General features: G+C 38.6%; 1 protein-coding gene and 1 long non-coding RNA gene across 5 annotated transcripts in view; one reads left to right on the forward strand and one right to left on the reverse strand.

Annotated features, from left to right (window-relative positions):
* LOC149827592 (ubiquitin C-terminal hydrolase 12-like) overlaps positions 1-23,667 on the forward strand; it is a 36,057-nt gene extending 12,390 nt beyond the window's left edge. The window contains exons 11-32 of one of the 4 annotated variants that reach the window (XM_090019515.1): positions 2,333-2,407; positions 2,995-3,073; positions 3,180-3,326; positions 3,422-3,502; positions 3,588-3,707; positions 17,137-17,259; positions 17,837-17,914; positions 18,088-18,176; positions 18,259-18,367; positions 18,498-18,566; positions 18,641-18,751; positions 19,909-19,964; positions 20,066-20,243; positions 20,326-20,427; positions 20,503-20,574; positions 21,021-21,086; positions 21,202-21,267; positions 21,439-21,528; positions 21,630-21,746; positions 21,857-21,931; positions 22,043-22,129; positions 23,051-23,667. In XM_090019515.1, coding sequence (XP_089875641.1) covers positions 2,333-2,407; positions 2,995-3,073; positions 3,180-3,326; positions 3,422-3,502; positions 3,588-3,707; positions 17,137-17,259; positions 17,837-17,914; positions 18,088-18,176; positions 18,259-18,367; positions 18,498-18,566; positions 18,641-18,751; positions 19,909-19,964; positions 20,066-20,243; positions 20,326-20,427; positions 20,503-20,574; positions 21,021-21,086; positions 21,202-21,267; positions 21,439-21,528; positions 21,630-21,746; positions 21,857-21,931; positions 22,043-22,129; positions 23,051-23,092 — 2,032 coding nt within the window. In that variant the 3' untranslated portion in view covers positions 23,093-23,667. Of the gene's footprint in view, positions 1-2,332; positions 2,408-2,994; positions 3,074-3,179; positions 3,327-3,421; positions 3,503-3,587; positions 3,708-17,136; positions 17,260-17,836; positions 17,915-18,087; positions 18,177-18,258; positions 18,368-18,497; positions 18,567-18,640; positions 18,752-19,908; positions 19,965-20,065; positions 20,244-20,325; positions 20,428-20,502; positions 20,575-21,020; positions 21,087-21,201; positions 21,268-21,438; positions 21,529-21,629; positions 21,747-21,856; positions 21,932-22,042; positions 22,656-23,050 lie in introns of those variants that run through there. The other 3 variants (XM_090019516.1, XM_090019513.1, XM_090019514.1) reach the window with 3 other exon arrangements.
* Positions 23,668-24,590: 923 nt separating this feature from the next.
* On the reverse strand, positions 24,591-26,023 carry LOC149827593 (uncharacterized). The gene is made up of 2 exons (XR_016434926.1): positions 25,982-26,023; positions 24,591-25,174 (listed from the first exon to the last, which is right to left on the reverse strand). It is a non-coding gene; the product is annotated as an uncharacterized LOC149827593 (long non-coding RNA).
* Between the last annotated feature and the right edge of the window lie 502 nt (positions 26,024-26,525).

Here is a 26,525-nt window from a genome sequence, read left to right on the forward strand (position 1 = left end):
AGGTTTGGATTTAAAGGACAAAACATCTTAGTTTAGAGATGTACATGCGGTAGCATCCTTTTGCATGTGAAGCATCATACTCCCAAAATGTGTTGCAGTTCTTCACACACAGACATTCAGTGTGTGTATTTTGATACAACAACAACAACAACTACGCCTTCATCCCAAAACAATTGGGGTCAGCGATATGAACCAAAAAAAGAAATTCATTTTGGGTCTTCCACATGAATCCTTTTCCTCCAATCATTTCTATCCAATGCCATGTCCTCGGTGAGGTTCAAAGCATTCATATCCTTTCCTATCATCTCCATCCAAGTCTTCCTAGGCCTACCCTGACCTCTTTTAACTAATATATTTTCCCATTTCTCCAACCTTCTAACTGGAGCATCATTAGGCCTTTGCCGAATATGTCTGAACCACCGTAAACGATTCTCTCGCATCTTATTTTCAATGGGTGCAACACCTACCTTCTTACGTATCTCCTCGTTCCGAATCTTATCTTTTATTGTATTTTCACACATCCATCTAAGCATCCGCATCTCAGCTACACTCATTTTTTGAATATGATGTCTCTTGGCAGCCCAACATTCCGTACCATATAGTAAAGCGGGTCTAATAGTCGTCCTATAAAACTTTCCCTTCAACCGCAATGGCATTCTACGATCGCACAGCACTCCAGTTGCACTTTTCCATTTCATCCACCCAACCTTTATCCTATGATTTACATCTTCATCAATTTCTCCATACTTTTGAATGATGGATCCCAAATATTTGAAATAATCATTCACCGGTATTTCTTGCTCACCAAGCTTTACTACACTCCCATCACTACTTCGTTGCTTACTAAACCGACATTCCATATATTCAGTCTTACTCTTACTCAACTTAAAACCTCTAGCTTCCAATGTCTGTCTCCATAATTCTAACTTAGCATTAACCCCAGCTCTAGACTCATCAATCAAAACAATATCATCAGCAAACAACATACACCACGATACATTTTCTTGAATTGATCTCGTAAGCTCATCCATCACTATCGCAAATAGGAAAGGGCTTAAAGCATATCCTTGATGTAACCCAACCGTTATCGGAAAATTGGTTGTCACTCCTCCACAAGTGCGGACATTGGTTACTACTCCTTCATACATATCTTTAATTATACTAATGTACTTGAGAGAAACACCTTTCTTCATCATTGTCCACCAGAGAACGTCCCTAGGTACTCTATCGTATGCCTTCTCTAAATCAATAAAAACCAAATGCAAATCTTTGTTCCTCTCTCTATATCTTTCAATAAGTTGTCTAAGAAGATGTATAGCTTCCATAGTTGATCTTCCAGGCATAAAACCAAATTGATTCTCCGATATCATGACAACCTTCCATAGTGTGTGTATTTGATGATTGGAGAATTTGATTAGTATGGTAGCTTTTGTTTTTAAAACAGCTTTGATTGTGTTGTTTATTGTAATATGATTCTTTTGTGCAGGTTGGCACTAGAATAATTTGAAAATTAGGTGTATAAGAGTAATGCAATAGAGACAATAAGGCTGTGTGGGAAAAATACTTGCGGGAACAATTATGGTTGAGCAAGAAAGCTATAGGATTCAGTGAGTTTCTGTGAATGCAACTTTGGCTTGCCATTTTCTTTGGAATCGGAGCTGAAAATAATAATCCAATGCCAAGGGAAACTGGCAAGTAGTTGTCCAGATGTCAATCATGTCTTTTTTTTTCTCTGTTCTTTGTCACAGAACATGGTCTGGAAAAAGCATGTTTAATGTCATATGCTATATAATTTTTGCTTGCGTAGTGGATTGTTTAGATGGCCAAAGTTTTGTCACTTGCTGCAAGTGAATGTTACTTTAGCTATATTGCTTATTTGTGGACCTAAAGGGTGTATTACAGAGGGCCAGGTCGATACCCTTGTAATATTGTTTTTCTTTGGAAATGAGTTTGCTACTGCCTTTGAGTTAAGCTGCTGAACAGCTTGCTGTCTCATCTCTAGGTGAAATGTAGTTTTCAGAGCCATTGTCATGATTTCCAAAACTCCTTGATTTTGTGCATGGGAAATAACTGGTGGTTTGATTTTTAGGACATGGTTGGTAGTTATCACCAGTGAACTTTTCTCGTTCTGTTTTGTTCCCTTGTCAACATATGGTTTCTTTAGCTGTCCCTTTTAAAGGTCAGAAGAAAAAAGAGTGCATATTACCATATCTTCAAGCATACTTCCAGTCTATAAAGCTTGGATGATTTTCATCATCCTATCCGTGTGCTCTTTATATTCTGTTTTAATTTCTATTGACTACTATTTTTTTAAGTATCTATTCTGTTGCAGTGTTCTAGTTCACAGTGGTGGGGTGCATGGAGGACATTATTATGCTTTTATTAGGCCAACCTTCTCTGATCAGTGGTATGTTATATATTTATCATTGCTACAGTGTCATTATTTTTTTCAGTCGTTGTTTCATGCTACTGTAGTGTTGCAGTTGACTTCATTTTTATAATAACAATGATATTTTAACTGGTAACTTGGCTGTCTGGGGAACAGTCTGAAAAACAAATATCTTGATTCAAGGTTTATGCTATCAGGTTTTCTTTGTTTCTGTTTTTGCGTGGGAGTAACCAGTGTTGTTTTTATGCTATGCCTGGCTATATGCTTAAATTGTTGCTACTTTATTATCGGTAAACATGTTCTCTTTTACATTTTGAAATTCCCATGTTGCTAGGCTGTGTAACCAATATGGCTTGTGATCTTAGTGTTTACTTTTTATTATTTAGAGTGCCTTCAGAAATTTCCTTTTATGCAAAACTTGTAACTTCTTTAATAATTTCTCTTCAAAAATGGGGTTCTAGAATGCATCTTTTTACAACTCTTAGGCCTTCATGAAACTGTGATACTCACTCTTAGATATATGATTGATCATTTAGTCCATGAATATTTTTGGTTAAGTTCATTTTCTTCAAGTGCCCAATTGCTAACAAAATTGAGCTGTTCAGGTTTAAATTTGATGATGAAAGGGTAACAAAAGAAGACACAAAGAGAGCATTGGAGGAGCAATATGGTGGTGAGGAGGAGGTGAGGTTACATAAAAAGGATAACTATTTTTCACATGATTCTATGTTCATTCCTTTTTCTGGTTAAATTATTTTCTTCAACGTTGTTTTCTGGCTTACTTTTGCAGTTACCACAGACAAATCCTGGATTTAATAATACACCATTCAAATTTACAAAATATTCAAATGCGTACATGCTTGTCTATATTCGGGAAAGTGACATGGAGAAAATAATTTGTAATGTTGATGAAAAGGACATTGCGGAGCATCTAAGGGTAAAGCTGAGTGATAAGTCATGATTCAGGTTTATATTGATTCATGGTTATGAATGACAGAATTGTAACTTGAGAAGGTGGAACCTAATGTGCAGATTAGGTTGAAGAAGGAACAAGAAGAAAAGGAACATAAGAAGAAGGAGAAAGCCGAAGCACACTTGTATACTATAATAAAGGTTCTAACCTTCGGAAGTTCTCTTTTGATTTCGTAGTAGACATCTCTTTTCATTTTCTTTTTCTGAATTGGTCATTGCCCTTAAGGTTGCTCGGAGTGAGGATCTTGCAGAACAGATTGGCAAGGACATATATTTTGATCTGGTGGACCATGACAAAGTTCAAAGTTTTCGTATTCAGAAGCAACTGCCTTTTAGCCTTTTTAAGGTACACTTTCATGGGTTGTTATTTAGAATATTCTTTTGCTAAAATCTACTTGTGGCCAAAATTCTACAATGAAAGTTAGCTTTTAATTATGGTGTGCGATTCAATGTTCTTTTGTCATTCTTTCTTGTCGTCCATTGGTTCAGCAGTCTTTGGTATTTTCTCTTATGCTGCATTGATGCCTTGTCCTTGCTGTGCTTATTTGTCATCACATCACCTCATGACTATGGGTTATTTTCTGGCTATTAAAGTTGTTGCACTGCATTGGTGTGGATAAATTCCACTTGCAAAAGCTATTTATGCTGAACTGCTTTAATTTCTTTGCGTATTTTTCTCATGATTTCACTTCTCACTTGCGTTACCTTGAGTTGCTAGTAATTTTGAATTCAAATTAGCAAAAATGTGGAAACATGGAGGTGTACTTTTGATATGAAGATATAGATGAGATACCGTGGTGGTGTCTGTAGCAGAGTTGCCAGTCGAGGAAGCAGAAGCAGGAAACGAGGCACTTCTAAAATTTTAGAAAGTGGGAAGCGCAGGACGACTTAGGAGCGAACTAGGAAGTGTCTCGAAAGCGACTTAAGAAGCGAAAAAAGAAGCGGCATGAGATTCGAGTGAGAAGCGAATAAGAATCGAAAGGGAAGCGAAAATGTAATTATATATTTTTATTTTATCAAAAAATAAGATTTATGTCATCATTGACAAAATAAAACATGTATCTGATGCAGTGGGTACCGACTGGATCTTTCCTTGACGTCGGTTGTCGAAAACACGACTCTCGTGTTCGTGTAATGCTCAGAAAATCTCAACAAAAAAAGGCCCACCGAAACAATGGGGGCGTGTTTTATTCAATGGAAACTTCAAGGGACAATAAGAATATAAACTAAAAACAAGGAATCAGGTAACTACTTGAGATACTGAAAAGCAAAAGGGGAAAAGGATGGCTGGAAGAAAACAAAACAGGAAAACGTAAAAGGTTGCTCTTCTTCAAAAATTTTGTCCTCTTGCACGCAACCCTAGATGAGGCTTTTAAAAGCCTTATCTGTATCTGGATCCGGATCCGGATCCGGGTCACTGATCATGCGGTATGGGCCTGGGTCCATCCTGCCCTGCATCATTCTCCCCTGGTGGGAAAGAAGTCGGCTCTGACGACTTGTTGTTTCCACAGTAAGCATATAGATCAGACACATTAAATGTAGGAGAAAGGTGCCAAGTTTCGGGCGGCCCAAGGAGGGAAGATCGGTAAGATAGGCCCGCTAGCTGGGGCAACCCGGTCTCCTTGGTGGGAAGGAGAACTATCCTATGACCCTTAAAGACAAATGTGTATGTATTCCTACGGCCTATCATGGATGGTCTTACGGTCAAACTGCCAGGGACGTCCCAATAGGATGTGACACACACTCATGGGCGCCACGTCACACAATACTTCATCGTGGTAATGCTCCCCTATAGAGAACCGAACTAGACAACGCAGGGTGATGGGCACCTCGTTGCCTTTCTTGAACCATGCCATTTTATAAGGTTGGGACAATTTTTCTGTTTTTAGGTTCAAGGTGGACACGACACTCTCGGACACCATATTCTCGCACGCTTCGGTATCAATGATAACATCACATGCACGCCCTTCACAGTTGCACCGGGTTCTAAAAATATTATTTTGCAACCATTTTGTGGGGGCCGACTCCCGGGACGTGGGCAACACATGACGGATGGTTAACAAATTTTCGATGCTGCCATCGAACTCTACGACTTTCACCTCGTCATTCCCCTCAACAAGCGACTCACCCTCGCTCTCACTAGATGGGTGTTCTTACTCATGGTGGGACACTTGGATGCAATATGACCTAACTCTTGACACCTAAAACAACGAACGATGGACTCACTGGGCTTACCTTTGGATCGGGTGTGGTACGCGGGTCCAGTCTAATCGGGTTTGTCAGGGTCGACTCTAGGGGTTGGGAAACTCGACTTGGGTTGACTGGACTGATCACTACGGGATATCTTATGTTCTTGCCTCCTTTTTAGTTTCTCCTCCACATTCATGGCATAACTACTGGCCTGATCCAAGGACTCGACTGTGATACAATTGAAGTCATCAGAAATGGCAGGACGGAGACCAGAAATATACTTTGTGACCTGTTGGCTGGTGGTCTCCTCGATCTGCACTCGTAGAGAAAGACGATGGAACTCGGCAGTGTAATCCGCCATAATATTGGTGCCTTGACGTATGGTCAGGTACTCCTTGTATGCTCTCTCGGCGTGATCTGACGGCACGAACTTAGATTGCATCAACTGCTGCATCTCTTCCCAAGTCTGTACGTACATTAATCCCTGCCGCTCCCTCGACCTCTGCAGCTCAACCTACCATGTCTGTGCTAGGCCTCTCAACCGGGTAGAGGCTAGGGAGACACGATGGTGCTCAGCGACCTCGTGGTAGTCGAAGAAGAACTGGACGACATATGACCAATCGAAGAACTGCTCCGCATCGAACCGACTTGCGAACTCTGGAAGCTCCAATTTCACCCGTACGTGGAGGGGCGCTCTGGTGCTCTCTGCTGACAGGCCTCCACCATGCCTGCAGGGTACTTGTTCCAAAAAGTATCATCGTCCTACACTGCTCTATAATCGCGGTTTTGCTCGCCTCTCGCCTGGCTGCTGGTGCTGTGGTACTCCGACGACGTGTGGACGACACTCAAGTCGCGCTGGTCCCTGTTGAATCTGCCTCGGTCTGGTTGGCCTGCGGGTGGGGGTCATTTGTGGCTGACACTGTTGCATCGGGATGCAAGGAGGTCCTACTAAAGGCGGACGAGTTTGTTGGGTCTCGGGCTCTAAGTGGGTAGGAACGGGGTAAATGGGTTGGTTTGAGTTAGGTTGGTACAGGACTGAGATGATTCGCTCGACTGTATATGGATCGGGCCTAATCCTAAACTATTCGTCGGACCCAAATTTGAATAGGTTGGATCGGAGATCGAGTTGTGGGGGGTAAAAGGCTTGGTTTGAACTCGATCCACGATCCATACAATTATGGGTTTGGTTTTGACCCGGCTCAAAACCAAACTGGAGTTCCGCCGGGTCCGATACAAGTTTGGGTCGGTATAGGATCTGTTTTGGGGTTCAAAATTAACGGGTTGGGGCGGATTCGTAGGAAACTGCGAACCGAACCCAACTGGGTAGGCTGGGTAAGAGGGTGTTAGACCCGGACCCGCTCCCGAGAACCCAAAGGCTGGTCCTCGGTAACCGGGTTCGGACCCAATTAACATAGGGTCTTGACCTGACCTTAAGAGGTCAGATCCAGTCCACAAAGGGTCAGCCCCCTTAACCTGCGGGTGGGTTGCGACAGTACCCCCGCGCGCAGGTGCTGGGAAGGTCGACAGACCCTCCCCAACCTGGGCTAAGGCTGGTGCGTTGGCTGCCTGACCCAATAGCATGGTCGGGCCACGCGGGTCGTGCCCGACCTGCTGCCCCTGCTGCATGGGTCGGTGCCAGGCAGGCACACCCAAACTACGGTTTGGGAGCCCCGCTTTGGTCTGGTCCGACATCACGTTCGGGCCACGCGTGTCGTGCCCGACCTGCAGCCCTTGCTGCGTGGGTCGGTGCCAGGCAGGTGCACCCAAGCTGCCCCCAGTCAAGTGGTCGTCTCACCACATGCCATCATCAGTACCTCGGAGTGGGCGTTCCTGTGCAGTTCCCTCCCTGCGTTTCCCGATTACGCGGCAGCCTGAAGAGTTGGTTGGGCTGGATCGTCAGCCACCGCTTCAACGAGGACGACAGCGCTGCCGCCCCTAATCGGATCCATTTGCTGTGTAGGAGGTGTAGGTGCTGCCGCCGATGACTCGATCCTCGCAACCCGATCTTCGACCCCATCAAGTCGTCGGGATGTGCCAGCTACGTCTCGACTGATACACAACACGTTCTCTTGCATCTTTGTCATCATTTTCATCATCCGCAACATTGGATCTGTGTTGCCGGCATCCTCTTGCTCGATTTTCGTCGCCGGATCGCCCCTCACCTCCGAAGCCATCTTGCTGACGATGGGAAAAGGCGCTGGCTCTGATACCACTTTGATGCAGTGGGTACCAGCTGGATCTTTCCTTGACGTCGGCTGTCGAAAACACGACTCTCGTGTTCGTGTAATGCTCAGAAAATCTCAACAAAAAAGGCCCACCGAAACAATGGGGGCGTGTTTTATTCAATGGAAACTTCAAGGGACAATAAGAATATAAACTAAAAAAAAAGGAATCAAGCAACTAATTGAGATACTGAAAAGCAAAAGGGGAAAAGGACGGTGGGAAGAAAACAAAACAGAAAAACGTAAAAGGTTGCTCTTCAAAATTTTTGTCCTCCTGCATGCAACCCTAGATAAGGCTTTTAAAAGCCTCATCTGGATCTGGATTCGGGTCACAGATCATGCGGTATGGGCTTGGGTCCATCCTGCCCTGCATCAGTATCTAAGACAATAAATAATATAAGTTGCAATTATCTAACAATTGCAACTGTCAATCATTTAAAAAATAATACATCAAGAGAATATCATAATTCACATTCTTGTTGCAACTATTTAACAAATGCATGCAAGCACTAAATAATGCATTAAGAAAACAAATAAATTTGATTAAAAAACGTATATTTTTCAACGAAAGAATCAAATGACTTGTTATTTGATGTTGTGATTATTGTAAATCTTGTGATCTCTGCAACATAGAAAATGAGAAATCAATAAACTCAAAGATTACATAGAGATATGGTTAAATTTTTAAGCTATAAAGTTCTAAAATATAAACTTAAAATTAACATAATCCACTACTTCACTTTATCATGCAAGGTTCAAAATAAAAGTACATATCAAACCAACAAAATATTACAAGACCATGACAAAAAAAAAATAACATAAAAGTTTCTAAGTTGGACTACTCCAACTACATCATCAAAAAAATAATTAAAAATTCAAGAGTTCATTAATCTGTCATCTTTCTCTTGCCTTTCAAGTCAGCAATAGATCTAGAACTTTCTGCATCATCATATGCTTATTGTCTTCCACGACCATGCCTTCTGCTCCTTCCTTCATTTCCTATAATGAATATGTTAAAAAATAAAAATGTTCAAAAACCTTAATTTAAAATATAAAAAATACATATATAGAAAAAAGTAAAAATAAAAAACGCAAGATCAACGTACCTTGCATAGGTCTCCTGCTAAAGAAATGATTAATTCGGCCTTGAGGAACTGATGGTCGCTCTTGTATATGTGCAGTTCTATTAGCTCTGTTGGATTGATTTGTATGCTCTTAAACTTCATTTGTACGGATGATTATTGAAGGTAATGGAGCTCTTGGTTGTGCATCTTTGGGTTTGGATTTGGAAATAGTGCTTGATTGTTGTGCACTATCATCCAAATCTCTCCAACGCATGTCTTCTAATCTCAACGTATTTTCTTCTACAATAGGAAGTTCTGGATTGATATCCCATTTTCGACTAGGTCCTTCTTTGTACCGATTGTTGTACCTTTTTATAACAAGAATATAAAATACGAATGTTAAATAAACAATCAAGGATAGAAAAAGAGAAAAAAAATACGAAAATAAAAGTATAACACAACTTAATTATACCTGTCAATCAATCGAAGATTGGAATGAATATATACCAAGGTATCAACACGATCTTTATTGAGCCTATTTCTTTTAACATTGTGAATATAACTATAGGTGCTCTACAATCTTTCTACAGAAGATGTGCTAATAGGTTGTGATAAAACCTTAATGGCTAATGCTCTCAACTCAGGTGTATCACCGCCATAAAAATGCCACCAATTAAGCACCGACATTGTAGGATTCAATGCTTCTATTTTTGCTGCATTTCGGCTAAATCTTTCACTTCTTGATGCAAAAGCCACAAGTTGTGACCTATAAAGTATAGATAGCTCTTTATTTTCAACATATATGACTTTAAGCGCGAGCATTGCACCGTCTAAGATATCATTATCCTTTTCTGCAAAAAAAAATGTTTGATAACTATAACAAGAAAATGCAAATGAAATAATAAAATAATTAAATCATTAAATTTTAAACTTTATTAAATAGATAGAATAAAATTTTTACCAGGAGAAACTCGTTTGACCCCTCCTGCTGCTGGGATCTTGAGATACTCTGACTCGTAATATTTTGGAGTAAGCATGTGGGCTAGACTATGGAGAGGCACATTCATTTTATCCCATCTATTTGAGACAATTTGATGAACCTTTTTATACAAATCTGGTTGTCCTTTTAGATTGTCTTTGATTTCCCCAACATGTTGTCCATGCCTTCATACACTTCACCAATTATAGGGTTTCTTGATCACAAAATTTAATCATCTTATATATGGGTTTTGTAATCAATAATGCTAAACGTATAGAATCTCAACATTCTTCATCAAGAACAGTTGTTTCTGTTGTAACAACCCTTTTTTTCATAGTTTCATCTGTGCATGATTGCTTTCATTCGCTTCATCTATATGAAATTACTGAGCCTCAAGCTCTCCCTCACATCAAGCAAGCGCTTCAAAGTAGTATAATGTGAAGTAACCCTTGTTTTTGCAATCTTTATTAGTTCTAAAATTTCATTGCTTCTAAAGATTGTTAGTGCTTTTGAATGATTTGTGATGTACTTCACAATTTCTTCACTCTGCAAATATGTTTCTCCCAACCAATGAAACTCATGTGTCAAATCCTTAAAGATCAAATTAAGTGTGTGCACAACACATGGTGACCAAAAAATATACTTATACGTTTGTTTTAATTCTTCACCTGCTAACTTGCAATTTGTTGCATTGTCTGTAATCACTTACACTACATTAGAAGGCCTCACAAGTTTAAATCCCGTCTTCAAAAACTCAGCAATGTTTGCAGCTGACTGTTGCACATTAGAAAAATTGCTTGCATATAATATAAGACCATTGAGCCAAAACAGTTTGATGCAAGTATATTTATCAAGTGTTTGTTCTTGATATTTGTCCAACCGTCTGAGGCAATGGAAATTCCAAACTCTTCAAACTTTTCTCGAAATTCATTTAACTCTCTGTGAACACACTCTTTCTCACTGTCAAGCAACGTTGTTCGCGCTTTTTCATATGATGAGGGTTTATATCCAAGCACTTTACTAACTGCAGATATCTTCTCTTTACAATATAGTGATCGAAGCACATTGAAAGGTATGCCATTTGCACACAAAAATCTAATAATTTTGTGATCTACATCATCTCTTTTTACCTTTTTAAATGTATCAGGAATATCAACTGTTTTTCGGCTTCCACTAGATGATGTAGTCATACTAATAGGCTTCTTTGGATTATCAATTCTTGATCTCCTCAACTCAAATGCACTTGATGAAACTTCCACTCGACGAACTTGCCTCTTAATTTTTGTTGTTAATTCTGCATTTTTGTAACTACATGGCAAAAGGCAATCCCAACACTTTGTCCCTTTGGAGGTCCCACGAGATGTGCAAAGACTCGAGTATATGACCCATGATAAATATTTTTGCAGTGCCTGCACATAAAACCTGGGTTCCACCTTGCTTTCCTTGCCCACTCTTCTTTTGTTTCAATACATGGCGCCATAACACTGTTGTTTTATGCATGCTAGGTGGTTCATCATCTTGGTCATCTTCAGAATAGTAGTCATCCAAGTCATATTCTTCTTCATCTTCCTCATCAAAACAATTTTCGTTTCTGTCCTCAAACTGATATGGACAATCAGAAGACCTCTTGCCCTTTCTTGCATTGTCATTCCCAACACCACTAGACGATTCATGCTCCAAATTGTACAAAGAATCATCATCGTCATCATATTTATCATGATCATAGCTTGTGATGGTCATTAATGAAGCAAAGAACATGCAAATATACATGCATCATAAAAGTATAGGAATCATTTTAGAACACTTTAAAAAAACTATTATTAACAACAAATGATGGAGAGTGAAGAACACAATTCATTAATGAAACTGAAATGCCAAAACAAGAGGAAAAAAAAAGACCCAAAGTGAACCATGAACGTCCCATGCAATCGATTTCCCGTAAATTACCATGGGGTTTACTAAACAACAACTTCAGTGTCAGCGCACATAAACTAGTCATGCTCATTTCTTAAAATAATCCAGACAATATGTATCACACACAGCTTCGCAGTTATAATCTAAATTTTAGAACTGTGAAACCAATCAGATTTCCTTTTTCTAATAGCATTAACACCCGTAATGAATACAGAGGAAAGCATCAAGCCTTAAATTCAAGTTTAATTAAACTAAATCTCAAACAAACATGACAGTTGAAACACCACATATTTAATTTAAACTAGGAAATCACAAATAGGTAGAAGCCTGATAAATCCAATCTAAAAAGAATTACAGACTATAGTTCTATTTATTCTTATCAGAAATTTTGGTTTAATGCCCATCAAATCAAATTTAACGAATCAGTACATGAATCAACCAAGAGTCCAAGACTCAATGCATATAACAAAATCTGTGTATAAAACCCATAAGGTTATATATATGATTCTTGAAAACCTGTCCGTAATAAACATCAGACTTATACACATAAGCATCGATCAATCGATTTAACTACAATCAGCGTGAACCCATTTTAGAAGGATGCATATTAAAAATCTATAACGCCAATCAATTTATTTCAAACAGAAACAATCTTGATTATACGTGAACCTAGTACAAGAAACAAGCAGATCAACATTTAAACCAACACATCTAATTTAAACAGAATTAAAATCTCAGCAAAAGTCCTTAACAAAAATTAGATCTTTTTATGTTCATCTAAACCCCAAATCAAAAAATTGATACCCGAATCAGCAAAGACAATCAGTGTTCCGCCCGTATCACAGGGGTGTACTCGGAGTGATACAACGATTCCTATACAAGGCGGTGATAACCCCTATTCGAGTCTAAAGTCACTCACCCTAGGGTAACTGCGCTCACTGATTCCACTTTTTGACAGATTGCAAAAATCTGAATGGGAGACATTCAGACAGACTTAAGAAAAAAGAGGAAGAGGACATCAGAATTGGTTTAAAGAAATAAAAAATTATCGTGTGTTCACCCACATCCAGAACAACCAAGAAAAGTTGGTCGTCGGACGTCAATGGATTTCAGAAACGCATAGTCTCAGACTCATCCGAACGTTAGTGGATGAGAGAGGAGAGCGAATCGAAAGAGAGAGGTCGTCAGATGTCAGTGGATGAGAGTGGAGAGCATACCTGAACAGAGACATTGCCAACGTCGCTCGAGGAGGCCTTCGGTCGTCGGATGTCAACGGAGGAGGTCGCCGATCCTCGGTGGTCGAAAATGAGAGAGAGAGAGAGAGAGAGAGAGAGAGAGAGAGAGAGACCTAAGCTTTCGTTTTTTATGTTTTCACTATTTTTTTAAATGTCCATTTTGCCCTTATTCAGAAAAATATTTTATTTTAGTTTCTTGTTTTTCACGTGTTAAATTCGTTTTTAAAAAGGGCAAAATAGATATTTCATAAATGTGTCTCCCTTTAAAGGGGGACGCGTTTCCCTTTAAAGGGGGGATGAGTTTCCCTTTAAAGGGGACACACTTCTTCTATTTTACGTGTGCTTCCCCATGCGTTTCGGAAGCGCCGCGTTTCGCGCTTCCGAAGCACGTCTCGGGGAAGCACACTTCCCCTGGTACATGTGCGTTTCCGATAACTCTGGTCTGTAGTAACTCTAAACAAGTTTATAACAGGCCAGGCCTACCTGTTCAATACGTTCCAACTCTTCATGAAAATGACTTGAAGCATTCATTGGATGAAGTATTATCTTCATGAAATTGTTTATGAGATAATGCCAATTTTGCTTTAGTTCATGCAATCTTCTTTGTTGTCTAATGTAGTATCGACCATTCCTTCGAGGGTGCACAGAAAACTTGTCTGCATAAAAATGTTCATGAAACTTAATTTATTTTGCACTAAATTGATGCATTTTTTTGTTGATTCATTCTTTAGTGTCCCATCACTTTATCAACTCGAGTGTTATGCAACAAAATTTTACTGCCATGGTATGATTATCAGAGGATTTTTTTATGCATGTAATTGAATCTGTTATTGCCCTGTTAGAACTTGTTAATGTACTTTGGCCTATTTCTTTTTCTCACATCATGTATCTGCTAGGGTTTTATAGATATAGTTGGAGTTAGTTTCTAACAAGCATAGAACATTGGATCTTTTTTACCTTTCAAGTTAGTTTCTTTAATATAAAACTCATGCAAGGCTGGTGTAAAGCAGCAAAAAAGAATGTTGAATATAGACAATGCCTTAATGATTATGTTCTGCTCTTGAAACTCTAATCCTCGGTCTTCCTATAATCCTGTTTCTGCTGGAAGTAATGAAGTCTGTTGGTGAAGGTACTTTTGTCGAGATTAGGGATTCTTAAAGGGCACAACGTAGGATATGGGTATGAGTCCACCATACAGCTGTAGAATTATTACAAATGATACAATTTGGAATCTTCTAGAAGTAGGATGAATAGACGCTATCGTGCATACCTTCCAATGATTTTATAGTTATCCCTTGTGTTTCTTATTTGATTTATTCAACCAAACTTGGTTGATGCAGTTTTAAGGTCCCTTCGGTCCATAGCATTAAAAAAAAAGATTGTTTAATATTAAATCAAATCCATATGCTGTCTAGCAGTATATCTATGTGTGAAAGCTATGGTAAAACCTGCCAGGTGCCCGCTGAGGACATTGCATTTGATAAGATCATGTTCGTGATGTAGATGCAGAAGCTTGTCATGCCCATGATATAGCTTATGGGAGTGAACCAAGTACTTTTTGTGTTTTGTGGTTGGCCAAGCTTAAAAACTGTTTACCTGTTTAGAGGGAGGCTGTATGCTGGATGTGTTGTGGAGAAATGTTCTGCACATCTTCTCTAAATGGATAGAATTTACTTTATTTTAGATCAAGACTCAACGGTTGATGAGGATGTTGTAAGACGAAATTTTCTTATGCCTGAATGGATATTGTTAGAAACTCACCTGTTTGTTTTATGTTTTTGTTCCTTTACCTTTCTCAACGATGTATAATTTGGTAAGTGGATGCCTTTGGTCATAAGAATGAAAATAAGGAAAACAGTAAGGGGTTTTAACCTATTGAATATTGATTGACTAAGATGATTGCACGGAGCTTACATTTAAAGAGGAAGCCTGGATGTAAGTTTCAGACTGATATCTATTTTGTGTCTGATGCATGATCTCTTTTTGTTTTACAATCTTATTCCTGAAAATATATCATTAGAACTGTTGTTGTTTCATCTGGTATTGCTGAAAACAGTTATGCTGTTCCTTGATGTCTCAACAGTTTGACAGGCATTAACCAATTCATGCATAACATATTATAGCTATTAATTTCCCTAGCTCAAATTTTTGGTGTCAGGTATGTGCACGTGTGGATAATTTCAGAGAGCATATACTCTTTTGGTTAACAAAAAACAGCAAGTGTTGTTGCATAAGTTTTTTTATTCTTACTGTGATGTGCTGCTCAAGTTTCCTATTTTAAATTAATGTAGCGTTTGGCTCATCCTGGTTATTTTGTAGGCAGGGATGCCCTTGCATTTGGGAGTTACTAAGGTTGACATTGTTTTTTCACTGCATTCAGTGAATCCATGGGCCGATGGTGTTTCTACCTATAGGAGAACACTTGCACGTACATGATTCATATGTTCTATATTGATAACCAAGGTTATAAGTACCGTATCGGTTGAGCCCAAAATAAGATGCATATCATAAAAAATCACAATTTTTTAATATATATATTTTTAAATCTAAAAAAATCATGAAGAATAAAAAAAATTAGCAGAAATTTTAAAAAATTCATAACACAATGAACACATTAAACAATGATGAATTGCACAAAATACAACCATAAAATCACATATGAAGCATTTATGTGAATGAGATGCATAAGACATCATCAAACATCAACTATCTCACAAGAACAATGCAAAATATTAAATATCTTGCAATTAAGAACATGCCACAAGACTCATATTTTCATATTAAATAAACAAAAATATTATGACAATAGTTTCACTTGATTTTCAATCGGTTTCTATTCATTACTTGAGTGCCCCATTCTATTGGCGGGAAAAAACTGGCGATTTCTTTATATAGAAAGTAGTAATGCTAGTCAAGCTTTGGATAGGTTTGTTCGGGAAAGGGGAGGAATTTTTAAGGTGTGTCTTTCTCTGTGTAAGTTGGTTGGTTAGGGAAAGGGACATGACATGACAGGCTAGCTAGGCCTAGATAATTTGATGACATCTTTATTTGAGTGTGGAGCCTAATTTCTACCTTGATATAAATTCCTAATTTTTGGGGTAACTTTGTAATTTTACTCATAATAGAGTTTTTTTAACTTAGCCCACTTCTTTGAGTGAAAAATGGTGGAATTGCACTCTTAAGCAAACCGTAAAATCCCTCTCCCTTGCGCATGGATCGGCCCCCAAATCGCTCTCATGACTCTTATGGTGCGTGAATACCCTTCTAATGGCCTCTACACAAATGAGGAAGTCGGCCCTCAAAAAGTCTTTAAAACTCGAAAAATAAAAAACAAGTTTCATCCCTTCTTAAAGTGCACCGAAAGTGTATTACTGCATCGTACGATACAATGCGATAAAGGGTTGTATCGTATGGTACATACGATACACACGTGTATCGCTTTTGCCTATAGTAACGATATGCATCGTACGATATGGTATGATACTTAAAATATTGGTGCAAATACTTGCTGCCAATAGTTGCAACTATCTTTATGGCTGCCCTGGACCATAGTTACCAGGAAGCAAAATAGATGCTAGAAGCGGGGAAACAAGTGTTAGTGAAGCAGGATTCGTTTTGGAAGCGATTATGGAAGCATGTGAGGAGCAAAAAAGGAAACATGAAGAAAATGAGGGGGAAGCGAGTGGAAAGCAAACAACAATTATATATATTAGAATGAAAAATAAAAAACAAGGGAGAACCGAGCAAAAAACGAAGAGGAAACAATAGGGAAATGAAGGGGAAGTGACTTGAGAAGTGAGTGAAGGCACACTTTCCATTACATGGGAAGCGGGTTTCCCCATGGTGCCCCTCTTCAAGGGAAGCGTGGCGCTTCCCGCTTCGGAACTGCGCTTCCCCATCCCTAAGGGCGCTTCTGGTAACTATGCTCAGACTTTCAGATAATCAACCAACTTTTCTTAAGCATCGTGTGCTTTTCCTTGTTGTTAGCTGTCTTTTCTTTTGTTACATGTAACCTACAGAGTTTCAGTTGCTTTTTCAGTTTAATGTAGTTTAACTGTAGTCTTATTGTCTGTATTGTTGATTCTGTGTTGATTCAGATATATGAAGGAAATAATTCTGGTCTCTGTTTCTTTGTGTTGTGTGGTTGCTCAACTATTTATCTGTGTTACAGGAAGAGGTAGCCAAGGAGTTTGGGATACCGGTGCAATATCAACGTTTCTGGCTATGGGCTAAGCGTCAAAACCATACATATCGGCCTAACAGGCCTTTGACCCAACAAGAGGAACTTCAATCGGTAGATACTTTATCCACTTGAATTTTGGTGTTGAACCCTATGCTATTGTCTTCAATTCCTACTATTTAGAGCATCCATGCCTAAATATGTAGTTGTATCTATGACTTTTCAATGGTAACTTCTGATTCAGTGGTGCAATTTTGGCTTTGAAGGCAAACATTCTTTTTCTTTATGGTTCTATTTCTTTAGAATAACTTTATACAGAGGTTCATTTTCATAAAGTGTTTTTTGCTCTTCTTCAAGCACGGTTGAAAATTGATGTTTGCTTTAGGACCAATTTCTCTTCTACAAGAACGGGCTCAGAACATGAAAAGTTGTTTTTAATTTTATAGTTAGCCTTTCATATCCAGTTTGAACTGAGACACTTTAGAGCCATGTCACATTGGTGCAGAGGTGCAACTAACATTATAATATATATATATATATATATATATATATATATATATATATATATATATATATATATATATATATATATATATATATATATATATATATATATATGTGTGTGTGTGTGTGTTCTAAGGCAAGCCTGAGAATATTTTTCTTGAGGTAATTTTTTGTTGTCATTTTGTAGGTTGGCCAGTTAAGGGAGGTCTCCAATAAAGCTCATAATGCAGAGCTTAAGTTGTTCTTGGAGATTGACTTTGGATCGGTAATCACCTTGCTAAAGCAGTTCTGCCACTAATTTTCAGGGCTATTTCCTTGATTCTTGTCTGTCTTTAGTAATGTTTGGAATTGACCATCTCTCCTTGATTCTCTTGTGGTAAATATGGTTGTGGGGTTTCATGCATCTGCTGCTAGGAATTCATTATCTCTTTGATCCAGGATGGTCATCCTCATCCTCCTCCTGACAAGACAAAAGAAGACATCCTTCTTTTTTTCAAGCTTTATGATCCTGAAAAGGAAGAGCTACGGTATATGCTTGTCTTTCTTTTCCAAAATTGCTCTTCTTAAGTTATCTTTTGACCGTGTTTGTTTTCCTCTTTGAATTCTCAGATATGTAGGAAGGCTTTTTGTGAAAGCAGGAGGTAAGCCAGTAGAATTCTTAACCAGATTGAATGAAATGGCTGGTTTTCCACCAAATGAAGAAATTGAGTTGTATGAGGTCAGTATCAAGCATATTAATACAATTCTAGTGTGTATCATACTGACTGTCTATTTGATTGCTGAAATATCATGCATGGGGTTTTATGGTTTAACAATGGTTCATGTTTCTTTGCTTCTTCAATGTATAGGAGATTAAGTTTGAGCCTACTGTTATGTGTGAACATATTGACAAGAGAATCACTTTTCGAGCTAGCCAGGTATAGGACATGATATATATAGTTATATTTATATATATGAGAGGGAATGCCATCTTGATCCTCTGTTTTTGTAGCTTGAAGATGGGGACATCATCTGTTACCAGAAAGCTCCTCTTATTGATGCTGATGACCATTGCCGATACCCAGATGTGCCCTCCTTTCTGGAGTATGTTCATAATCGACAGGTATACTTAAGTGAGTTCTTGAAATTATGGATTTTATGCTGTAAATAATAAAAATGTTGAGGCTGTACAATAGTTTGCTTCTACAGATAATTCATATTTAGTTAGCACTGGGCACCATATATGACTGCTAATTACCCTGTTTACATAGCATCAATATATTGTTTAACTCAAATGTATTACACATATATTCAGTATTATGGCCGACATTGCTTTTCTTCATTCAAGAAGTGTTTCTATTTACCTATCGACGAGGTTCTTAGGTTCTTAGTTGGTAACTGATTTGGGTACTAACTGGAATCTTTGCCTATATTTGTTAGACATATTTGAGATACTTCCAAGCTGAGATTCTTTCATGCCCACTTATCCATGCTTCATGGTTGTCGTCATGTGACATGAGCATGTAGATCCTAAACAGGCCTTGGTTATTGTGTCCCCTTTGTGGCAAATATATTTGCCAGTCTTATCAGATGCCGGGGATATGTTTTCCAGTGATATTTTTGGTCTCAAATTGTTCAGGTGTTGATCTTATCACTGAAAATAGGAGTTTGGCCCCTTTGGCACCCATCAGGCTTCCATCTTCTGGCTTAGCAATAACCCACCAGTTACCCACAGGATTTAGGAGAAAGCCCATTTTTGCACAGCAGTGTGTACTGCCAAATCTAGTTCGATGTTTCTTCAGGATGCAAAGGGTCTATGAGTGGGGGTGTGAAAAAGTATGACTAAATCTTCTCCATCATATTTAGTGGACGGGCCTTGAAAGTTGATACTGGCAAATATCCATGCTTCGTGTTAGGACTGTTTTAATGGCTTCTCTACTTCTGGTCACAACCCATGACCTGCATATGGGTCATTGTATTTAACATCTAGTGACCTGCACAAAGCTGCAATTTGGTTGAAAAAAGTCCATATATGTTTACATTTATGTCTTTTTTACCCAGGTTCTCTTGGTCTGGTACATTAGCCATGGAGTTGACTAGATGCTCAGTTGGTTTCTGTGTTTTGATTTATGTGATAAACAATAGTAATATCTGTTACCTTCTACATCCTTTTATTGTTGGCTAGGGGAATATGTATTTTTTTTTAATTGTTTTCTCCAGCCTTCTTGTGCATGAATTTAACTATTGTCTCATGCCCACTTCAAATCTTCACTTTTTCAGGTGGTCCATTTTCGTTCTCTTGATAGACCAAAGGAGGACGATTTCTGTCTAGAACTGTATGTATCATTATGGATGTTTGTATGGCTGGTAGTGTTGTTTACGTGTTAATGTTAATATAATCTATGCTTATTTACTCCCTTTTATATTGGTTTCACAGGTCAAAGTTGCACACATATGATGATGTTGTTGAAAGAGTTGCCAGGCATATTGGTTTGCAAGAGCCATCAAAAATCAGGCTTACATCTCATAACTGTTACTCCCAGCAACCTAAACCACAGCCTATTAAGTACAGAGGTGTGGAGCATCTGTCCGACATGCTTGTTCACTACAACCAGGTTGTTGGTCGCTCCTTTGACAAGTCTCACTCCAGTTTTCTTTTCTGATTGACTGAATCTTTTGTTCTTTTTGGTGTGTCAGACATCTGATATACTATATTATGAAGTGTTGGACATTCCACTTCCAGAATTGCAAGGCTTAAAGACTCTGAAAGTTGCATTCCATCACTCCACAAAGGATGAAGTGAGTAAGCTGGTTTTGTCCTGCCCTGTTTTTCCTAAAATGATCTTCTTGAACCTTGGGAGTTTTCATTTTCAGGTGGTCATTCATAGTATAAGATTACCCAAACAGAGCACAGTGGGTGACGTTATTAATGACCTGAAGTTGAAGGTAATGTCTGCAATCCTAGTCGTGCTTTTAGATTTAACTCTTCCTTTGTGAAGTCAGGAAGGACCTGTGCAAGACACCTTTTGGTTCTTCTGCCATATCTTTTGGGTGTGTTTGTGTGCAGGCTTCCGTGGAAACATGTGGCAATCCATGAGTTTCCACGGACTGCACAGCTGCAAGCCAAATGCCGGGGGGCTCTTTCTGCAAGGAAAGAGAGACCCCCCCCTCCCCTTGCTGTGGGGTGGGGGTGTTGGGAAGTGGATGATTGGTTCCTGTGGCATCTTCTGCAACACTGACACACAAACACCCTCTTTATCTCCAACAGGGAATTATGTGAGGCTTTAATAGTACTCTTGGTTATATCACCTTGTAGGACTGTAGGAGTGTTGTCAACATTCTTGCAATTGTTGAAGATGTCTTTGCACTTGTACTCATCCAATATTGAACAGGTTGAATTGTCTAATCCAAATGATGAGCTCAGATTGCTTGAGGTTTTCTATCACAAGATCTACAAGGTGTGGCTTGGCTTGTTTCTTTTTTCTAAGATTGTAATTGCTTAGTTTTTTTTAGCTAGATAAACTGCACTTTGATTTAATTAATCATCCTGAGGATTATGTCTCATTGGTGCAGATCTTCCCGTTGAATGAGAAGATTGAGAATATCAATGACCAATATTGGACATTACGTGCAGAGGAGGTAGGCATTTGCTTAAGTAGTTCACTTTTTTCATCAAGCGGTTTAGACTGGATATAAAATGCGTAGCTGCTCTTTAGACATGCATTACAATATTTGAATAAGCTGTCAAAGGATTTCTTGGATACATTGGAGCTTGAAATAATTGAATCCAAAGCTTCTTTATTTGCACAGATTCCGGAAGAAGAGAAAAATCTTGGGCCTCATGACCGTCTGATCCATGTGTATCATTTCACAAAGGATGATGCATCACAAAATCAAATGGTATGACATGCAATGGACTTTGATGCAACCTTCATGCATGTTAATGTTGTATCTTCTTGTATTGCACCTTTGACGTGGTTCTCCCTTGGGTGGCTTAACAGCAGGTTCAAAATTTTGGAGAACCCTTTTTCTTGGTTATACATGAAGGTGAGACTCTGGCAGAAGTTAAATTACGGATTCAGAAAAAGTTACAGGTTCCTGATGAAGAGTTCAGGAAGGTATCTTTGCTCCACTTGCCTCATTTTACTGAACTGTTTGTATGTCCAGTAACTGCTAGATTTGGCTCTCGTGTTATTCAGATGTATTGACTATTTGCTTGGGTTTTCAGTGGAAGTTTGCTTTCATGTCGCTGGGTCGGCCTGAATATCTTCAGGATGGTGATGTAGTCTCAAGTCGTTTTCAGGTGTCAATTCATCTCTCTCTCTCTCTCTCTCTCTATATATATATATATATACATACATGTGTGTGTGTGTGTGTTTAGCACACTTGTGTTACTTTGGTTTGTATTTGGCAGAGAAGAGATGTTTATGGTGCGTGGGAACAGTACCTTGGATTGGAGCACTCGGACACTGCCCCGAAAAGGGCCTATACTGCCAATCAGGTTAGTCCCTTGGCAATTTGTTTTGTTCTGGTTGTGTTTTCTTGTGGTATCTAAAAGCTCTGGAGCTGAACTTGTAAAGTTGTTGCAGAAGACTTGCCATTTGACTTGGGAATCCACCTAAGGAGATTTGTCGTCTGATTTCTTTTCTAGGTGTCATGGGTTTGGGCTGGTAGATCAAACCTAGTAGTTGTGTCAATACTTCAATATGTCTAGTTGCAGTATCCTAGTTAATCTTGGGCAGATGTGTCAGTCAATAATTACCTCTATTCTTGTGACATCTGGGGACCAAGTTATGGCAGCAGATTGCTGGAAACCTATCACAGGGACATGCCATTTCAGTCTGTGTTCTTGGTCACAACCAGACACACTGATTCGGACATGGGCACATACGGATAGTATTTAATATATTTTAATAAATTTTAGTGCTTCTATCACATTTTTAAATAGTAAAATATCAAAAAAAAATTTTATTGATTAAAAAATTTAAAAAACTTTCCATGTACTCTTTCCTATTTTTAAAAAAAATTAGAACTTGCTAGTCAAACCTGCATCATGTGTCCTATCCACATATCTTTGTGACAGCTGAAAACAGGTGATCGTTTCTCCCTTTTTCTTCTTTTGCTGATGGTGAAGAAGAAATGCTTGAGTGATATTTACTGTTGGTTTTCTAATAGCTGCACATTACTGAGTGGGTAAACATTGTGGTTTAACGTTCATCTGCTTCACTAGTGTTGGTAGTCATGCCTAATTCAATCTGCCATATGAATTTTTGTGGAACTTATTATTTTGTGCGGGTGCGACACACTTTTGAAAAATCAGTAAAGATATACAACTAAAAAGCATCCGTTTGTCTGGGTGTTGGTAGTCATGCCTAATTCAATCTGCCATATGAATTTTTGTGGAACTTATTATTTTGTGCAGGTGCGACACACTTTTGAAAAACCAGTAAAGATATACAACTAAAAAGCAGCAGTTTTTCTGGGCCTTGGCTGAACCTAACGACAGAGGTATTGCCACCATGTTAGTGGCAACGCAGAACAGGAGAGATTAAAGAAGAAAGTGGCATTGCAGAGGTGGTGGATGAGTTCCGTGATTTGACTCTTGGTCTTTCTTCATTAGTTTGCTAAAATGTATTCTTTTGAGTGTGGGTAGGGAGTGGACCTTTGGGATGTATGAGCATGTATTCATGCCTGCATTCCTGAGTACATCCATCCACTTGTCTCCATAGCCCCTTTTGAGTTATTATTCTGTCTCATCTTTGGTTTTCCTTTCCCATTTCCTCTTTTTTTGGCGTCTAGTTGGGTAAATAGGTTATCCACTTCAGTGTAATCTAGTTGGTACATAGAAAAGATTTTGGACTAGGGCATTGTATACAGGTGTAGTTGGACAAATTTTCTCCACTTCTCCCCTCACTTTCTTTTTGTGATGAATATGGGGCTTTGTATAATGGTGTTTGTTGGTGCTTGTTTTTTTCGAGTTTTAGGTATGTAAAAGAAACATGTACGTATTTCTGAGAGGATCTCTGATTGTTCACCGCATCCTCCTAATATTTTTTCTTTGCAGCCCTCATTTTGCACATATAAATTTGTTACTTTTCTGCCAAATGCTTTGAATGAATTTCCCTTGGTTAATAAATGTGTGTTATATTTTTTGTCATTGGGGTGCTTTTTCAAATTTGTTCGTTTCATCTGCTATTCCTACATGTGGGACGATGTGATGCTAGGGTGTGGTGTAAGAGCAACTACGGACTGGCAGAGCCACATGGTGGTGCGGTCCAGCCTGCCGCATTTAAGTCTTAGGTGTTGGGCATTTACTCTTTAAACTGGCGGTCACATGCCAGCACTAGTTCTGCCTTCGTGCATGTTCACATGTTTCATGCATGCTGTTTCTGTGCAAGATATGAAGAAGGTTCATTAGTGGAGGAAACAGAATTGTTCCTCTGTGGGAGCTGGGTGGGTGGGTAAAAAAACTTAGCCTTTTGAACCAACCAAGGTGATCTGTCGAGTTTTCAGATTCTGCTCTCCTGCTCCCCAATTGCCTTTCTGACAGCACTGTCACTTGCTAACTCCAACGACCATTGTCCATTCCCATCCTAAATTTATTATTATCAGCATGGCTATTTCTAAGCTGCATCTAAAGGTTAAATTTGGGTGACTCAAACCTTGGGAACTTGGATTTGAAAGTATCTGCTGTTTCTGTGTGATGGGCACCAGTGACATGGTTTGGTTCTCATGTCCCTCGGGTTCGAATACTTGTCTTCGTAGATATGTTCAAACAAATTTCTTTGTACCCAAGTTTAAATTATTGGTTGCTCAGCTTGATACATTATCCTCTTAAGGAGGCGTACCTTCATTGCAGTATCACTGATGGAGCTGCGGATGGTAATTTTTGAACTTATTCAAAACCTTATAAGAGGCTTCAATGTCTTCATAAGGTTCAAAGAGAGTTCTGCAACTTGTTATTTCTGTATGGGAAACCACCAAAAGAGGTTTTTCTTTAATTAGCAGGGTTTGAGTTTGGACATTACATTGAACATCAGTTTCTGCGTTGTGTGAAATCCATTAAGCCAACACAACCAGTAAGCGCTATGAGAAATTTCAGTTCGCATTTTACTCTAAATATCATAATACAAAACCAGGAAGAGACAATTTACAGAACTAACAAGGATGATTCAGTTGGTCCAAGACCACAACCTGTTACATGGGCACCTAACAATATTAAACATAAATCTTACAGGCTATGCAAAAGAATTCCTTGTGAGTTCCACTCTGTCGTTCAAAAGAAAACCTGAAGAAGATGTGGTCCTCAAACGCAGATTTTCGGGAACGTTCAGCTTAAGCAGACTTTCAACATAGACTGACAGCCATGATGAAACAAACAGCTTTTCAAGTTCCCAGCAAGTCTTGTCTGGTGGTACGCAGGAGAAGTTCCCAGCAATATTAGGGCGCCGGGGAGTATTGTTGCCCGGAATTATATCACAAAATGGCAGTCAGAGTGGTGATTAGAAAACGGCAAAACTGGTAACCCATGAGAGTCTGCATTAACCTGACAACCAAAGATGGAAAGATCAGTAGCTCCTAAACAGTTTTTTTCTCTTAAATGTACCAAACACTTCTAGAACATTTGTATCTCTTAAATGCACCACACTTCAAAAAAACACCGTTCCATGATTTTTTGCTTAATCTAAACTTTTAGATGTGTTTATCATTGCTAATTTATTAAAAATCATAGTTTGGATCAAATCAATTTAACCAAAAATTTGATTTATCATCAAGTTTTAATGCAATATCAGCCCACTGATATTTAATCCCTAAAGCACATATAAACATGAAAGGCACCTCCATCTAATGCATGTTTCGCACTAACTAAGCTCTATAAAATATACCAGTAAGTTTATATTAATCAAAACACCTATAAACAATTTTTTTAAGTGTTTAGAACCTACATCTGCTCAATTCTATCGCATCATTTTGATTTAACATAGAGCAAAATATATTGTTTTCTTTTTCAGTGTCACCCTAAAAAGATGCATTCTGCTGACTAGTAATTTGACATGCAACTTAAAGGCACCTGTCTTTGCAAAAAATAAATTTGCTTATTTTGACTTCCTCCATGTTATCCAGAAACCTTGTTGTTTACTTTTACTATTTTAGACCTCTGAAAATAAATTTCAAATTCAAAGTTTTAAATTCACATGCTGTTACGTAGGTTGAGTTGAAAGTAGAAGGGTTCCGAACTTTGGCTATCCCAAACAATTAAAAGGGTTTAAAGAGAGAACAAAAAAATTAGAAATTCTTACAGTAGCAGATGGCTCTAGTAGCCGCCTTGTAGCAGTATCATTCAGTTCTACACCTTCAAATATCTTCACCAAAAACCACCAACTCGGAGAACCATCTGCAATTTATGAAAAACTAGAAGTAATCAACGGACAAGCCTTTGGTGAAATCCGGAAAAAAAATAGAGCATGGATATCATACTTTCACACCCCCTATCTGCAGTCACACACCAATAATATGGTGCACAATTGATAGAGGATTTGCTTGCAATTAGAATTTATAATCAACTGCAGCTGTAGTCATGATTGTTAAGAAGAGCACCTAAATTGCAACATTCTTATAGACTGGATAACATTAAGAATGCTACAATGGTGCACAATTGATAGAGGATTTGCTTGCAATTAGAATTTATAATCAACTGCAGCTGTAGTCATGATTGTTAAGAATAGCACCTAAATTGCAACATTCTTATAGACTGGATAGCATTAAGAATGCTACAATGGTGTATTTTATCATTGGATCTGAATCAGATCTCACCTAAAGCAAATTGATGTGGATGATATCTAAACCTCCAAGGCATTTCATTCAGTTCACTAATGCAATGTGAGCCCAAACCTATT

Source organism: Nuphar pumila, chromosome 10, assembly GCF_984573655.1.
Source record: "Nuphar pumila chromosome 10, dmNupPumi1.hap1.1, whole genome shotgun sequence".
Taxonomy (NCBI): domain Eukaryota; kingdom Viridiplantae; phylum Streptophyta; class Magnoliopsida; order Nymphaeales; family Nymphaeaceae; genus Nuphar; species Nuphar pumila.